Source organism: Sinocyclocheilus grahami, unplaced genomic scaffold (assembly GCF_001515645.1).
Source record: "Sinocyclocheilus grahami isolate Dianchi unplaced genomic scaffold, SAMN03320097.WGS_v1.1 scaffold1345.1, whole genome shotgun sequence".
In the NCBI taxonomy this organism is placed as follows: Eukaryota; Metazoa; Chordata; class Actinopteri; order Cypriniformes; family Cyprinidae; genus Sinocyclocheilus; species Sinocyclocheilus grahami.
In genome coordinates, this window is record NW_015506524.1 from 149,316 (window position 1) to 163,923 (window position 14,608).

The 14,608-nt window shown below is 37.3% G+C and overlaps 3 protein-coding genes across 4 annotated transcripts in view; 1 reads left to right on the top strand and 2 right to left on the bottom strand.

Annotated features, from left to right (window-relative positions):
- The window catches only part of LOC107569431 (disks large-associated protein 4-like), a 196,021-nt gene that overhangs the window by 107,812 nt on the left and 73,601 nt on the right, over window positions 1-14,608 (bottom strand). The window lies entirely within an intron of this gene.
- On the bottom strand, window positions 10,318-11,477 carry LOC107569438 (intraflagellar transport protein 20 homolog). 2 transcript variants are annotated; one of them, XM_016255539.1, is made up of 4 exons: window positions 11,423-11,477; window positions 10,841-11,007; window positions 10,632-10,717; window positions 10,318-10,542 (listed from the first exon to the last, which is right to left on the bottom strand). In XM_016255539.1, exons 2-4 carry the CDS (start codon window positions 10,965-10,967, stop codon window positions 10,414-10,416), a joined length of 342 nt encoding a protein of 113 aa, XP_016111025.1. In that variant the 5' UTR covers window positions 10,968-11,007; window positions 11,423-11,477; the 3' UTR covers window positions 10,318-10,413. The 2 variants fall into 2 exon arrangements, with proteins under 2 accessions (XP_016111025.1, XP_016111024.1); XM_016255538.1 differs by having other exon boundaries at window positions 11,118-11,467.
- LOC107569437 (cell cycle checkpoint protein RAD1-like) lies at window positions 11,778-14,102 on the top strand. Its single transcript, XM_016255537.1, has 6 exons — window positions 11,778-11,966; window positions 12,717-12,930; window positions 13,017-13,125; window positions 13,198-13,456; window positions 13,547-13,645; window positions 13,806-14,102. The coding sequence occupies exons 2-6, from the start codon at window positions 12,736-12,738 to the stop codon at window positions 13,981-13,983; spliced, it is 840 nt and encodes a 279-aa protein (XP_016111023.1). The 5' UTR covers window positions 11,778-11,966; window positions 12,717-12,735; the 3' UTR covers window positions 13,984-14,102.

Here is a 14,608-nt window from a genome sequence, read left to right on the forward strand (position 1 = left end):
TTTTACAACGTTTAAAATTGAGTAGAAAATTGCGAGGTTTCTAAAAAAGAATGAATAGAGCATCTGTTAATAATCTGGCCGCAGAGGAACACAACTGGGATGCCTGAAATAAAGAGACGTAATCCCCGAAACAGAGCTTTACACTTGCGCAATACGGAAATATCTGCTAAGTGTGCTACTAAGTGTGCTACTTATCTTTGTCAACCTGGCAACCCTCTCTCCAATGTGGATAAACGCGCTTGCTTTCTGAAAACAGCGGTTAGCTTGCAGTTTAGCGATCTTCACTTCAATATTCTATTGTCAGAAAAGTGTAATTCATCAACTGTTCATTTACGACACACAGAGAGAGAGAGAGAGAGAGAGAGAGAGACTGTGTATGTATGAATTACCACCGTTTTGCCGCGTTTCTCTATTAACAGTAAAGCTGTGGCTTTAATTCCTTTAGAAACAATGATGCTACCAGCTCCTTGTTGTGAAAGATAATGTAGCTCTTGAGCGATTAAGCTATTTAGTTGATAAAACTGCGGGGCAGAGCTAAAAATGTTGTTCCTGAATGTCTCAGTGCAGCGTGATCTGTGTGAGTGACTGCACTTAACATCAAACTGCTTCTGTTTCACACAAATGCTGGCACAGACCTGCATGTTCGGCTAGAGTCGCTTTGAACTCGTGCATCTTCGGAAGCGGAGCTGCGAGGAAAGTTACAAAAAATTTCAAGCGCAGAAGTGCACAGGAAATAAGCAGCAGTCATATTTAAAGCAGTTTAAATTAATATTGAGTACTGATTGATGTTCACTTGGATTTTTTCCCCATCGAGGGGAAATAACTTAATACTCTGTCATTTATAGTAGTATGGTAAAATGTATATTTTTATTTATGTAACATTACGTTCAAAATAACTACTAAATGCCTTTGAAAAATAAAGAGAACAACAGGATGCGCTGCTTTAGCGCGTCTCGGTGTCCTTGATCATCTTTCTGGCGCATGCCACAAACATGAACCACAGCGAATACTTGTCTTTTAAAAGGCTTCATTTAGATTATTTGACGTTAAATGCATCATATAAGTCACTTTGGAATAAATCACAGTAGGCCTATGTATCATGATAAAAAAAGCGACTTTACAGTCTGGAAATACATTAGGCTATAGCAAATTATTTTGCGGAACCCCTATCACATTAAGAACCACTGGTCTACACAGAAGAAAGCCCTCTGCCCCGGTACAAGTTGTGTCGAGCTATTCATTAGTCTGTTTGATGAGAAAAATATGAAATGTAGTTGCAATAAAATGGGTAATTAATCCATACAACTGCAGCAGTGGAGGACTATTATTCTGCTGCGTGATACTGCGGAAGAACTGATGACGGCACAGTTTGATCTTCGGCTGACCAATCAGCAGAAAGGGGCGTTTAATTCCCGCCCGCATGTAGAAATCAAATATTCAAGCTGTTTATTCATTTTTCTACCCCTGAGTGAAAAAAAACAATTTAAGCTGAATTCTCTTTTCAATTTTTGGAAAAAAGAAACGATAAAGGAGCCGTTTTCTCATTTTTCTACTTTCAATATTAAATAAAAAAAACGAATGATACACGGATTTTGCTCAAAAAGTTGCGCCGTATATCATCAGCCTACAGTATACATTTCTAAATAAACTTCATTTGCATGCGTAATATAGATTTTTTTGGGTTTGAAAAATCAGAATTTGAATGCTGCATCAATGCAAAGCTGCTCAATATGTCAAAGATACCTCAACAAGTCAAAACGACATCTATACATATCCAACATGTTCAGCTGGAGTCACACTAGAAGTTAGCGACTGTGCTTTTGAAGAGCGACTGAAAATAAATCAAAGGACTTTCTTGTGAGTAGACATATTCTTTACAAATCTTTTACTACTTCTTTTAAAATAAGTTTATAAAGATTTATATTTTTTCCAAGTAATGTTTCAGTAATTGTTTTTTTTTTTAAACAGGTCAAAAAAAAGTCTAGGTATGGACATGTTGGAAAGGACAAACATCTCCGCTTATAGGGAATCACTTTTCTCTGTAAATAACACAATTTTCAATGATTTACACTCCTTCTTTATCACCACCGCATTTGGCATCAATATGGTCCTTGGTCTTCCAGCAAATTGTTACATCCTGTGGCTAAGCATGAAAGAGATGATTCAAGGACAGTCCACCAAAATCTTTAATGTCAATGGAGCACTCGCTGAAATCTTCTTCTGTTTTGCTGTTTGTTTTGCCATAGCAGAATATTTCTTTGACTGCATTGATTGTAGGCTACCATTGGTCTTTCTTGGACAGTTGGTGCTGCTTGGTCGTCCTCTGTTTCTGAGCTGCATCTGTGTGGAGCGCTATGTAGGGGTCATCCATCCTCTAATCTTCCTGAAGCTCAAACCAATGAAATACAGGATTGCTTTATGCGCCGTTGGATGGATTTTTATTATTAGCTCATGTGTAATCGGTACAACAGGTGCCATTCGACATTACAACTTACTTTTGCCAGAATTACTCTTCTTCTTCTTTGTAAAACTGTACAGCTGCTTGATGGTCCTGAAGGCTCTGATGCGTCCTGGGCCTGGTGGCGACGTCAAGAAGAGGAATGGAGTCAATCAGGACAAAATCAAAGCTTTTCAGATTATTCTGGTCTTGCTGGTCTTTTCAACACTAACATACGGTCCTATCTTTGTCTCTCTTGTGCTTTATCATATTTTAGATTTAGAGAAGTTTCTTTTATTCTGGTCCATTTCCTTGACCTTCGGGATCATGTTAGGGATTCTGTATCCTTTCCTCCATCTCAAAACAGTAGGAAAACCACTCTTTTGTTAACATAAAAAAAAGAAGTAGAAGAAAGAGAGAAATTTCTTGTCTAGCATGCGGCAAACTCTGTAAAAACTTCAGTTACCATTCAATAAAATGGAACCCTTTGAAAAAACAGTTAGTGAGACCATGAATACGCTTTTGATTATTCTAAATGTCGTTATCCTAGCGGAATATCTGAGTGGTTTTGCATATCTTCTGCACATCTTTGAATTGACCAGAAATTGGCACTTTCTTTTTAAAAAACAATGTTTTAGGTAAAGATAAACTTGCCTTCCTCTAATGACACAGAGTAGAAAATCTGAACGCTCAATTGGGCCATATTCAAATCTTAGTACATTTTTTGGGTCTTATTCCTCACCCATCAAACTGTGGACCAGGCTGACCAGCAATGAGACAATGATGATGTCACAATGTTATTTATACAGTACACATTTCTAAATACATTCACTGGCTACTTATTAGGTACACCTGTTCAACTGCTCGTTAATGCAAATATCTAACCAGCCATTCACATCCAGTAACTCAATGCATTTAGGCATGTAGACATGGTCACAACGATCTGAAGTTCAAACCAAGCATCAGAATGGGGAAGAAAGGTGATTTAAGTGACTTTGAATGTGGCATGGTTGTTGGTCCCAGATGGGCTGGTCTGAATATTTCAGAAACTGATGATCTACTGGGATTTTCACACACAACCATCTCTAGGGTTTACAGAGAATTGTCTAAAAAAGAGAAAATATCCAGAGAGCAGTGGTTGTGAGCAAAAATGCCTTGTTGCTGCCAGATGTCAGAGGACAATGGCCAGACTGGTTAGAGCTGATAGAAAGGCATCAGAAACTCAGTTAACCATTTGTTACAACCAAAGTATGCAAAAGAGCATCTCTGATTGAACACCACATCCAACTTTGAAGCAGATGGGCTACATCAGCAGAAGACCCCAATGGGTGCCACTCCTGTGAGGAAACTGAGGCTACAATTCGCACAGGCTCACCAAAATTGGACAATAGAATACTGGAAAATGGTTGCCTGGTCTGACGAGCCTAAATTTCTGCGACATTTGTATGGTAGGCTCAGAATTTGGCATAAACAACATGAAAAAATGGATCCATCCTTCCTTATATCAACTTTTCAGTGATATAAGATGATGGTGAAGTAATGGTGTGTGGGATATTTCTTGGCACACTTTGGGCTCCTTAGTACCAATTGAGCATTGTTTGAATGCCACAGCCTACCAGAGTATTGTTGCTGACTCCGTACATCCCACAGTGTACCCATCACTGTGGGTACACTGTGACGGTACCCATCACCATGATGGCTACTTCCAACAGGATAACATGCCACATGACAAAGCTCAAATCATCTCAAACTGGTTTCTTGAACATGACAAACCTTTGGGATGTAGTGGAACGGGAGATTCACAATATGGATGTGCAGCCAACAAATCTGCAGCAACTGCATGATGCCACCATGTCAATATGGACCAAAATCTCTGAGGAATATTTCCAGCACCTTGTTCAAGCTACGAAGATTTAAAGGGATAGTTCACCCAAAAAATTTTATTTGCTGTTAATTTACCGTTAACAATGTTGTAAACAATGTTTAGTTTCTTGAACCGACCAATTGTTTCACTTCATAAGACCTCAATATATCTTCAGGAGCAACAGCAAGGTGTACCTAATAACGTTGCTGGTGAGTTTAAGTTCCTTCTTCATTTGCATGCCTGATAGGAATTTTTTAGAACTGAAAATTAGAATTTGAATGTTGCATCAATGCAAAGCTGCTCAATGTGTCAAAAACATCTCAATAAGTCAAAACAACATCTTTATAGATCACATCCAACACTAGCTGTTAGCGACTGTGCTTTTGAAGAACGACTAAATGTACTTTCTTTTAAATGGACATATAAAACAAATCTAGATATGGGCATGTTGGAGATGACAAACATCTCAGCCTGTAGAGAATCGCTTTTCTCTGTGAACTCCACCATTTTCAGTGTTTTATACTCCTCTTTTTTCACCACTGCATTTGGCATCAATATGGTCTTTGGTCTTCCAGCAAATTGTTACATCCTGTGGCTAAGCATGAAAGAGATGATTCAAGGACAGTCCACCAAAATCTTGAATGTTAATGGGGCACTTGCTGAAATCCTCTTCTGTTCTGCTCTTTTTTTTTTTTTTGCCATAGCAGAGTATTTCTTTGACGCATTGATTGTTGGTTACCACTGATCTTTCTTGGACAGCTGCTGTTAGTCGGTCGTCCTCTGTTTCTGAGCTGCATCTGTGTGGAGCGATCAGGTGTTCTCCATCCCGTTACCTTCCTGAAGCTCAAACCCATAAAATACAGGATTGCTTTATGCGCCGTTGGATGGATTGTTATTATTAGCTCATGTGTAATCGGTAAAATGGGTGACATTAAATATTACAACTTTCTTCTGCCACAATTACTCTTCTTCTTCTTTGTAAAACTGTACAGCTGCTTGATGGTCCTGAAGGCTCTGATGCGTCCTGGACCTGGTGACGATGTCAAGAAGAGGAATGGAGTAAATCAGGACAAAATCAAAGCTTTTCGGATCATTTTGGTTCTGCTAGTGTTTTCAACACTAACACACAGTCCTATCTTTGTCTCTCTTGTGCTTTATTATATTTTAGATTCAGAGAAGTTTCTTCTATCCTGGTCCATTTCCTTGTTATTTGCGATCCTGTTTGGGTATCCTTTCCTTTATCTCAAAAGGGTTGGAAAATTGCTCTTTTGTTAACATTTAAAAAGTTTTCATGAAACTTTTCATCCAGCAGAGAACAAAATCTGTACAAATTCAATATCAAGGCTGTCTTGCTAAACCACTGAGTGGCAAACATAAGATTTCTTTCTTCCAAAGACATAAAACAGGATTAATAAAACTGACTGCTCTGTTGGGTCATATTCAAATCTTAGGACATTTTTGGGATCTTATTGTAGACATTTGTACTCTAGAATTTGTTTAAATCTGTTAATTTCGAGGATTGGGGCTGCCATACACATTGAAAACCACCACAGCAAACTATGAGTAAATACAATTCCTCACCCACTGAACTGTGAACCAGCCTGACCAATAACTTAAGTCAGAATAATTATTATTTAGACCAATCATACCTGACCAGTTAGAGACGCCTAAACCGATAATCTTGTCAGAAACCTTGACTCAACCACAGACGGTACTGCTGCTAATAGCTCTTTACCTGGAAAGTGACTAGCTTGTCCAAACAAAGTCTAATATTACTCATATATTACACTGGCTAAACTTCTCATTTTGCTGTGAATGTGGACAAAGTTGTTATAAACCTGACAAATGGGATTATGACAAATTGTTTTTTCATTTGCACGCCTAATATGCATTTTCCATGCTTCGCAAACTGAATTTGAATTAATGCAAAATTGCTCTGTAGATCTAAGACAAAAGTCATAATTCATAACTAAGCATTTTGGCAGCATATGAAACAAATCATATTCAGTGGACCTTCAACCTGAACCAAACTAATAATTGGCTACTGTGATTTCAAGTGTTTGGTGGACAACTTAAACACTCAGGGAACGAGGACACACTTCCTTGAGATGCTCCTGGTGAGAAAATATACTCAGAATTTACTTTAAAACTAGATAGCTGGTTTGTAATGTTTACTCATATGGTCCTAATACATCTTTATTCTCCCAAGAGTTTCATAAACTCTAGATAAGACCATGACAAACCTTTCAATGTGCCTGCCATTAACATACATAGTGAACTCCAGCGCATGCTACGTTTTTTCCTCCTATGTCGTCGCTGCCTCTCTCACCATCAACAAGGTTCTTGGTCTTCCAGCAAAGAAGTTTTGCATTTGTTTTTAACAAAAAACAAGTTTGACAAAACTACATAGTAGGGCTGGGCGATATGACGATACTATCGTATATCGACGATGTCTCGTAAGTATCGCGATGTCGATGTCAACAGTCAGGTAACAGACGATATCGACATTATCAAAAGAAAAAAAAAAGACAAATGATAAACCTAGTAAGTTGCAAAACATGTTTTACATAGACCCATAGTCACCATACAGGTCTTTTTGCATGCAAGAATGAAATAATTTAGTAGGAGGGTTGGGCATCGAAAAGTTATTCCAATTTCGGAAATCAGATCAGATGCATAAGGTCAGGAATCAAATTACTTGTTATAAAATTACATTTCGATTCTGCTTATCGATTTCTGTATGTACTTTTATTGTGATTTAAAAAGATTCAACTAAGAAGACGAAATAGAACTCACTTCTGCACTCGCGCGCTGTTTTCTGTGCTGCACACACACAAAACGCACGCACAAAAGCTGCCTCTTATATACGCGAATACTGGACTGAGCTCTCTTTCTCGCATTCTTACACATTCTAATGGACAAATACACACAGAATTATATCAAAGCATCCCATAAATTCAATCGGTTATGTCTTAAGTGAACGTAAAGAGTTGAGAAAGAAAACAAGGGTGTACTGTGCATTGACAGCAGCCGCTGCCGCCAGTCATTAATGTTAATTTAAAGAACGAAGGAAAAGAAAATCCCTCACTGATCTTGACTGAATCACTTTTGTAACCTCAGTTTATATTTTATTTGCCTATTGTTCGGCGCTGACTACTGTAATGGCAACGTGCATCTGTGTATGCGATTATTTTTGGAGCGTTCCAATATAATTTATCCTCATTTAGGGTATAGGCCTATTCTATTTTGATCTGCAGTTTAATAAAAGATCAACAGAAAAAAATACAAAAAGTAGCACTGCATGTGTTTCTGAATATTTATTTAAACAGACTGCATAATAAAAACCACAAACATGACCGGTATAATTAAAATACGCACTATCAGCGGCAGCGCACATTTCAGTGCAATATTTTTACAGATTTTTTATACCATGTATACAATATAATTATGTTTAATTAAGCTGATATATAGCACTATAAATTCTTAATTCATTTGCAACAAAACTATACATTTTTTGTTGCAAACGGCTAAAGACATTATAGTACTATATCTCAGCCCGCTCCGCAACATAAACGCGTTCGGATATTCGGCAGCCCAACACTGAATATTATATTATGGCCGTTGTATTTTGATTAATAAAGTAAAAATTATAAAATTACAATACAAAAATGAAATTTAATTTACCCTGCTTCTAAATAAATAAAGCAGGTATTTTTATTTTGGTGGTGGCAGGGGCGGGGCGTGGTGGAGTTGGGGCTTAGGTAGACGATATTTTCGGATATCGCCATATTTTTAAATGCGATTATCGAGAAGAAATTTTTGACATATCGCCCAGCCCTACTACATAGGTGAATTTTATGAACTTTAGGTTCTTCTAAATATCTGTATATGAAAAGGGTGTTGAAATCCTGCTCACAAAAGCAGTTGTGATGTAGCTGAGATTTCACAGATCTGTTGTGATTTATACTTTGCATTGCAAAGGTGACTCTTTGCCACTGTTGTGTAGTTTAACAGAGCACTAAAATCCCATCTGTCCCCTAGAGCCCTGACTTACCCTTTACTTCAAATTGTACCCTGGAGATGTCTGCATAAAAACATAGAGGTTACCCAAAAATGCCAAATGCATATTCATCTTGCTGCTTTTCTGAATAAATAAATAAATGCATAAAATATCTACTAGTAAATCATTAGGCTCCCTATAATATTTTGCAGTTATGTACCATTCTGGAACTGTCTAGAACTTTGCATCATGGTATTAGCTTTTGGTGTTTTGTTCCTCATTTGTAAATCACTTTGAATAAAAGTATCTGCTAAATTAATAAATGTAAATTTAAGAGTGCTGGGTAAACAGCAATCAAACAAGCTAACGTAATTCATACTGCAGTGTAGGGATGGTCGATATGGGCTTAAAAATGTATCACGATAATTTCTGATATTTATTGCGATAACGATATCAATGACGATAATTTAGGGAATCCTGTTTCTTTAGAGAAAAGTATTATCTTTCCTATTTTTACCCAAAATAGATACACACGTATTGTAATGACTTTAATTCATACTGGAAGCCGGAGAGCGCCCTTGCGCAGAAACTCCACATATGCATAGTAGAAGTAATGCTCCAGGAAGAAGTATCCAGTGATCGCTGTAGCTGAATAAAACGCAGATAGAGACATTTTAACTGAGGAAACCTGAAGACAATAAACATGCGATTGCACAAACTATATGGTATCTGTGTTTTCAAGCAATCTTGGGTATTTTTTATAAGGCTAGAGTATATTTATAATGCAATGCTAATCGACATAACCTTTATCACTGTATATAATGCTATAAAATAGTATGATTTCTGCCTTATTCTGTGATACGAAACCACGTCTGATCACAAAAATACGTTTTTCAAACACTTGACTGTTATGAAGTTAATAAGGAGAAAAAGCATGTCAATAAATTAAAATATCTTTGTTGGACAACAGGTTTGTAAACGACACATGTAAAACTCGCACACGTGCTACTGTAGTACATTTACTCAAGGCTCAGACCGATTTTTGTCGCACTGTACAGCCCTATCCAAACCTGTTCCAGATTGTAGAAGGAGCTGCTCAATTTCACGTCCACCTTCCTTCACGTCACTCCACAAAGTCACACACAGAAATATGTCAACACAAAGTCACAGCTCAGCCGCTGCGCATCTCCATTCAAACACAGCGGTGTTTCGTTTATGAACGAACAGTTTTTTTAAACGAATCTAGCGAATCAGTGATTCATGATTACCCATTCATAAAGACAGTCACTCTTGGATGAATAAGCCGTTCGAATGAATCAATTGAATGAATGATTCAGTGATAAAAATCAGTGACTTGCCGCCACCTGCTGGCAGTTTTAGTTTCATTTTCAAAGTATCTTTTCAGTTATTTAAATCATTTAATATTTCTATATTCAAAATTTTATATTTAAAACATTAATATCATCATGGATTTATGGATTTAATTGCACTCATTCCACTTCTGAACCTCATTAAATGTCTGAAAGTACATCAAACAACACTTTTGTGTTCTTCTGTGCCACCTCTACAAATTATTTTTGTTAATACTGATTTCATTTGATTTTTAACTTGTTTCTTATTCTACTCTTATTCTGTTGTTAAGCTTATAAAATATAATTTAAGAATTTGACAAAAGATGACATACTTTTAATAAAGTTAGAGGAGTCAAATATTACCTCGTAATGGGAAGGCTACTTTTTGATAACATTTTGGATTATTGATTAGAAGGTGCTCCTAAAATTTTGAACGTGCTCCTAAATTTTTTAAGTTAGGAGCACAAGTGCTCCTAAAAAGAAAAGTAAGCGTCAAGCCCTGCAAGGGGAAACCGCCCAAAACACATAAACAAATATGTTGAAGGATTCCTGTGATGTTTTTATCAACTGTTTGAACTCTCATTCTGACGGCACCCATTCACTGCAGAGGAGCCACTGGTGAGCAAGTGATGTAATTCAATTTCTCCAAAATCTGTTCTGATAAACAGGATGGGCTGTGGGGGAGTACATTTTCAGCAAAATATTAATTTTTTGGGTGCACTTTTCCTTTAAGAACACAATATATGCAGTCTGACTCTGATTACAGGCCTAATACGATTGAATACCTTTCCAACTGCATTTTCTTTTCTACAATCAGAGCCTGAAGCTGTTGCTGCTGAGCCTCCCGTTGCTTTTCAACCGATTTCAGTAAATTTCTTGCACCTATGGCCTGTATAATAATAATATGTCAAAATAAGTCATATTAATGTACATTACACAGATATGCACTGCTATTCATTTAAAAATGCAAGAACATACCTTCATTTTTTCAGTTTCGGCTTCCTTTGCTAGCTCATCCACAAGTTCAATAAGTCCACCTACAATTTTCTGAAACTGACCTATCTCTGTTTTAAAATAAAATCCAATGAATTATTGATCTGTACTGTGAAAAGAAGCAAAGAAATGCTGTTCAGTCTGCACGAGAGATAAACTTCACAATAAGACAAAGAACCAAATGAAAAACTCACTGTCAACGAAGTCCTCGCATTCCTCTTTGAGCTCAACGGTTTTCTGGCTCACATCAGGCTCGAGTACTCGCAGTTTGTTGAGTTCATCAAAATGAAGACCAGCTTCGGCCAACGGGTCTTTAGCCATGACCAGAGGACCTAAAACTGCGTTTGGAACTCGATAATAGCTAAAAAATCACAAAAATACACAGACGAGCATCATTTCATGTCGTTAAAAGTGACGAAAAACATAAGTAACAGTGCCCATATGTCACCAGATCACAACAAGCTAGCTTACCGATTAGCTAGTTAGCTGGTTAATTGGAACTACCACTCTCGTTACATTACATAAACCACGCAAACTTTGGTTAAACACACCGATGGAAGAAAAAAAATAGTACACTTCACAAATGTCGCTTTGTTGCTGGCAAGGTCTGGTTGCTATTGAGATAGATAAACGAAAACAGACCAGCTGGGAACTTTAGTATCTTGATAAACATTGTTGAAAAGAAAAATACATTCCACATAATTATCCCCTGAAATTATTAGACCGAATGAGACGTTTAAATAAAGTAAAACATCCAACGACTGATTTAAACCTGCCTGGCTTTGACTTGATTATGTGGCACTCCTGCTGGACTGACTCTGACTGACTGACCGCCTCCTCGCATCTGTCTGACGGCGAGCCACCTCATGATGAGACAGAGGGGTGTACAATAGCATTTTGATTATTTATTTGTGACATCTTACATTTTTGAAAATGAAAGAAAGCGTGATTATATATATTACAGCTAGAAATAATTATGTATAATTGTAATGATGAGAGATCGCGGTAAAAAGTGTATTTACGCCAAATATTTCACACCATACTCCCCTCCTGATATTGTAAACGCCCGTATATGAACTCTTCCTGCAGTTCCACATCTGACCAGTGCGGTGTGTGCGAGGGTTCGGATGAAATGCTAAACTCTTGTCAAAAACACCAGAAGAAGAGGAAGCTGGACCACTTAAGGGCGCCAAACTATAAAAATATGTAAATCTTTATATTTCATATCTATACTCGTTAGGTTTAACATACAAAACATATGCTGTTTATGTTTAATGTTCGCTTTTTACCTCCTGATTGAGAGCTTGACCATCTCTGTGGGTAAGTTAACCGGTAAAACGTACAGTCATAATAATGTCACCATCATTTGTAAACAGCTAACGTTAGTTGCAGCTGGTTAGCAACCCAGTAGTTGCCTGTTTAGCCTGGCTGACATGAAATAATAACCAGAAAATATATATTTTTAAATGGAACAGTTGCTTTATATGGCCAAGATGAAATTCTGATGTACTGTAATGTAAATCAATTACATTTTAATAATAAACATAAAATGCATCTAAATTTCAGCTGTCAATTTAACTTATATCTCCCAATAATTTGTCTTAGTAAGATAATATTTAGATGTTTAGTGTTATTATCAAAGCTCTGTTTTTATAGTGGGGATGCAAAACATAATGCAATGCAATATAATTGTTTTGCTATTATACTAAGGCCTCTTACATACTAAAATGTATGAACCATCAATCAGACAACAGAAGGCACCTGTACAGCAAGTTTTTTTTCTTCTTCAAAGTTTTGATCATGTTGATCATTTAGAGCAGTGGTCTCAAACTCAATTCCTGGAGGGCCACAGCTCTGCAGAGTTTAGCTCCAAACCACCACTGCTTGGAGGTTTCTAGTAATACTGGAGATCTTGATTAGCTGGATCAGGTGTGTTTGATTAGAGTTGGAGCTAAACTCTGCAGAGCTGTGGCCCTCCAGGAATTGAGTTTGAGAATTGATTTAGAGGCTATTGAAATTCATGTATCAAATATGAGACTGTTGGCTTTATAAGTGTAAATGTCATTTCAGATGCTGACAACTCAGAACCATGCCTCTGTCAACTCAGTCCCAAGCAGACATTGACCAGTACATTCTGATAGCCAGTTTGGATAACGCAAGGAATCTGTCCAACATCCTGAAAGCCATCTCTTTCAGGGACCATGCTATCTTCAATGCTACACAGAATGGGTTAAAAGTCACTGTTGAGGACTCCAAATGCCTTCAAGCCAATGCATTCATTCAGGTTGGCGTTGGAGGACAGTGTCTTACGAGTTCGGTTGGTTGACAGCAGTTGGGTTAATCCGTGTATTTGTGTGTCTGATTCCTCAGGCTGACATCTTTCAAGAGTACATAATCAAAGAGGATGCAGTTGGCTTTCAGGTTAATTTAACTGTTCTCCTGGACTGCCTCACCATCTTTGGGGGAAGCACAGTCCCAGGTGTGTATCATAATGATAATCCAGTCCTTCTTTTGGAAAATTAATAAAAAAAACTTTTATTTTACCCTTAAGGTGTGTGCACCGCCTTGAGAATGTGCTACAATGGCTACGGATATCCGCTGACTTTGTTCCTGGAGGAAGGTGGTGTGGTCACCGTATGCAAGATTAATACACAGGAGCCGGAGGAGCCCATAGACTTTGACTTTTGCAGCACAAATGTAACCAACAAGGTGATTCTGCAGTCAGACAGTCTTAAAGAGGCTTTCTCTGAGCTTGACATGACCAGTGAAGTTCTGCAGATTACTATGTCACCAAGCCATCCTTACTTCAGGTGCAGTAACAGTGCACACAACAGATCATCATGTATTGTCAAGTCAAATTTAATGTCAATAGATATTCATTATTTTCCTTTTCATTTTAGATTATCCACATTTGGGAATTCTGGAAACGCTCATTATGATTATCCCAAAGACTCAGACATGATGGAGCTGTTCCAGTGTACTAAAATACAGACCAACAGGTAGGAGGAGCTTCTGTTTTTGACTGCATTTCCCATCAATCGGAGCTCTGTATGACTTCACAAAACAACAGCCTTATGCTTATAGATGTACCTCTGAGGCATTCACATGTGGTAAAAGAACAATAAAGAGTCGCTGAGATTCTCTTGTTTATTCTCAAAGGTATAAGATGTCCCTGTTGAAACCCTCTACAAAGGCCTTGGCTCTGTCCTGTAAAGTCTCGGTGAGAACTGACAGTCGAGGCTTCCTCTCTCTACAGTACCTTGTGAGGAATGATGACGGTCAGATTTGTTTTGTGGAATACTATTGCTGTCCGGATGAAGAAGTGGAAGAAGAATAGATTGGAAAAAGCCATTGTTTTTGTTTTGTTTGACATTTAGTGTGCACTGACCTGCTGGTTCCTTTATCTGATTCTTTATCTGATTAATTTATATATGAATATTTCATGAACCACAAATATTTGAAGAGTTCAGATGCAAAAGCCTCTAAGTGCCATCTGAAATGTTCTTCTAAAATTACCATTTTTATCAGGCTCCTATGTTTAGGTTCAGTCATTTTACTTTAATGGCAATGTATAGGTCCTTTGCTATTCCATTAAAGTGAAATAACTGAACATAAATATAGGAGCCTGATAAAAATGCTCGTTTTAGATAAACCTTTCAGAGGGCACGTAGAGGCTTTTTCATCTGAAGTCTTCGTAGAGCTTATTAGAAGTTTATAATAGTTAAAAAAAAAAATTTATTGAATTTGAGACAATACTCTGTGTGATCGGCAGGGGGCGGCAGAGAAATGCTAATTAGGCGACTTCATATAATATTATTAAGAGCCCGATATTGGTTTAATATGTTAAAGATACACAGGTTAGTTTAAGCCTTTATGCTGTTTTATTTAATATACGACTAAAAGACAAATATTTATATATATATATATATATATATATATATATATAGATATCTGTCCACACA

Coding starts and splice junctions, on each gene's coding strand:
- LOC107569438 (XM_016255539.1), bottom strand. CDS start 10,967: ATGGCTAAAGACCCGTTGGCCGAAGCTGGTCTTCATTTTGATGAACTC. Junction 10,718..10,840: donor ATGCGAGGACTTCGTTGACA/GTGAGTTTTTCA, acceptor ATTTTAAAACAG/AGATAGGTCAGTTTCAGAAA. Junction 10,543..10,631: donor CCGAAACTGAAAAAATGAAG/GTATGTTCTTGC, acceptor ATTATTATACAG/GCCATAGGTGCAAGAAATTT.
- LOC107569437 (XM_016255537.1), top strand. CDS start 12,736: ATGCCTCTGTCAACTCAGTCCCAAGCAGACATTGACCAGTACATTCTG. Junction 13,457..13,546: donor CCAAGCCATCCTTACTTCAG/GTGCAGTAACAG, acceptor TTTTCATTTTAG/ATTATCCACATTTGGGAATT. Junction 13,646..13,805: donor ACTAAAATACAGACCAACAG/GTAGGAGGAGCT, acceptor TTATTCTCAAAG/GTATAAGATGTCCCTGTTGA.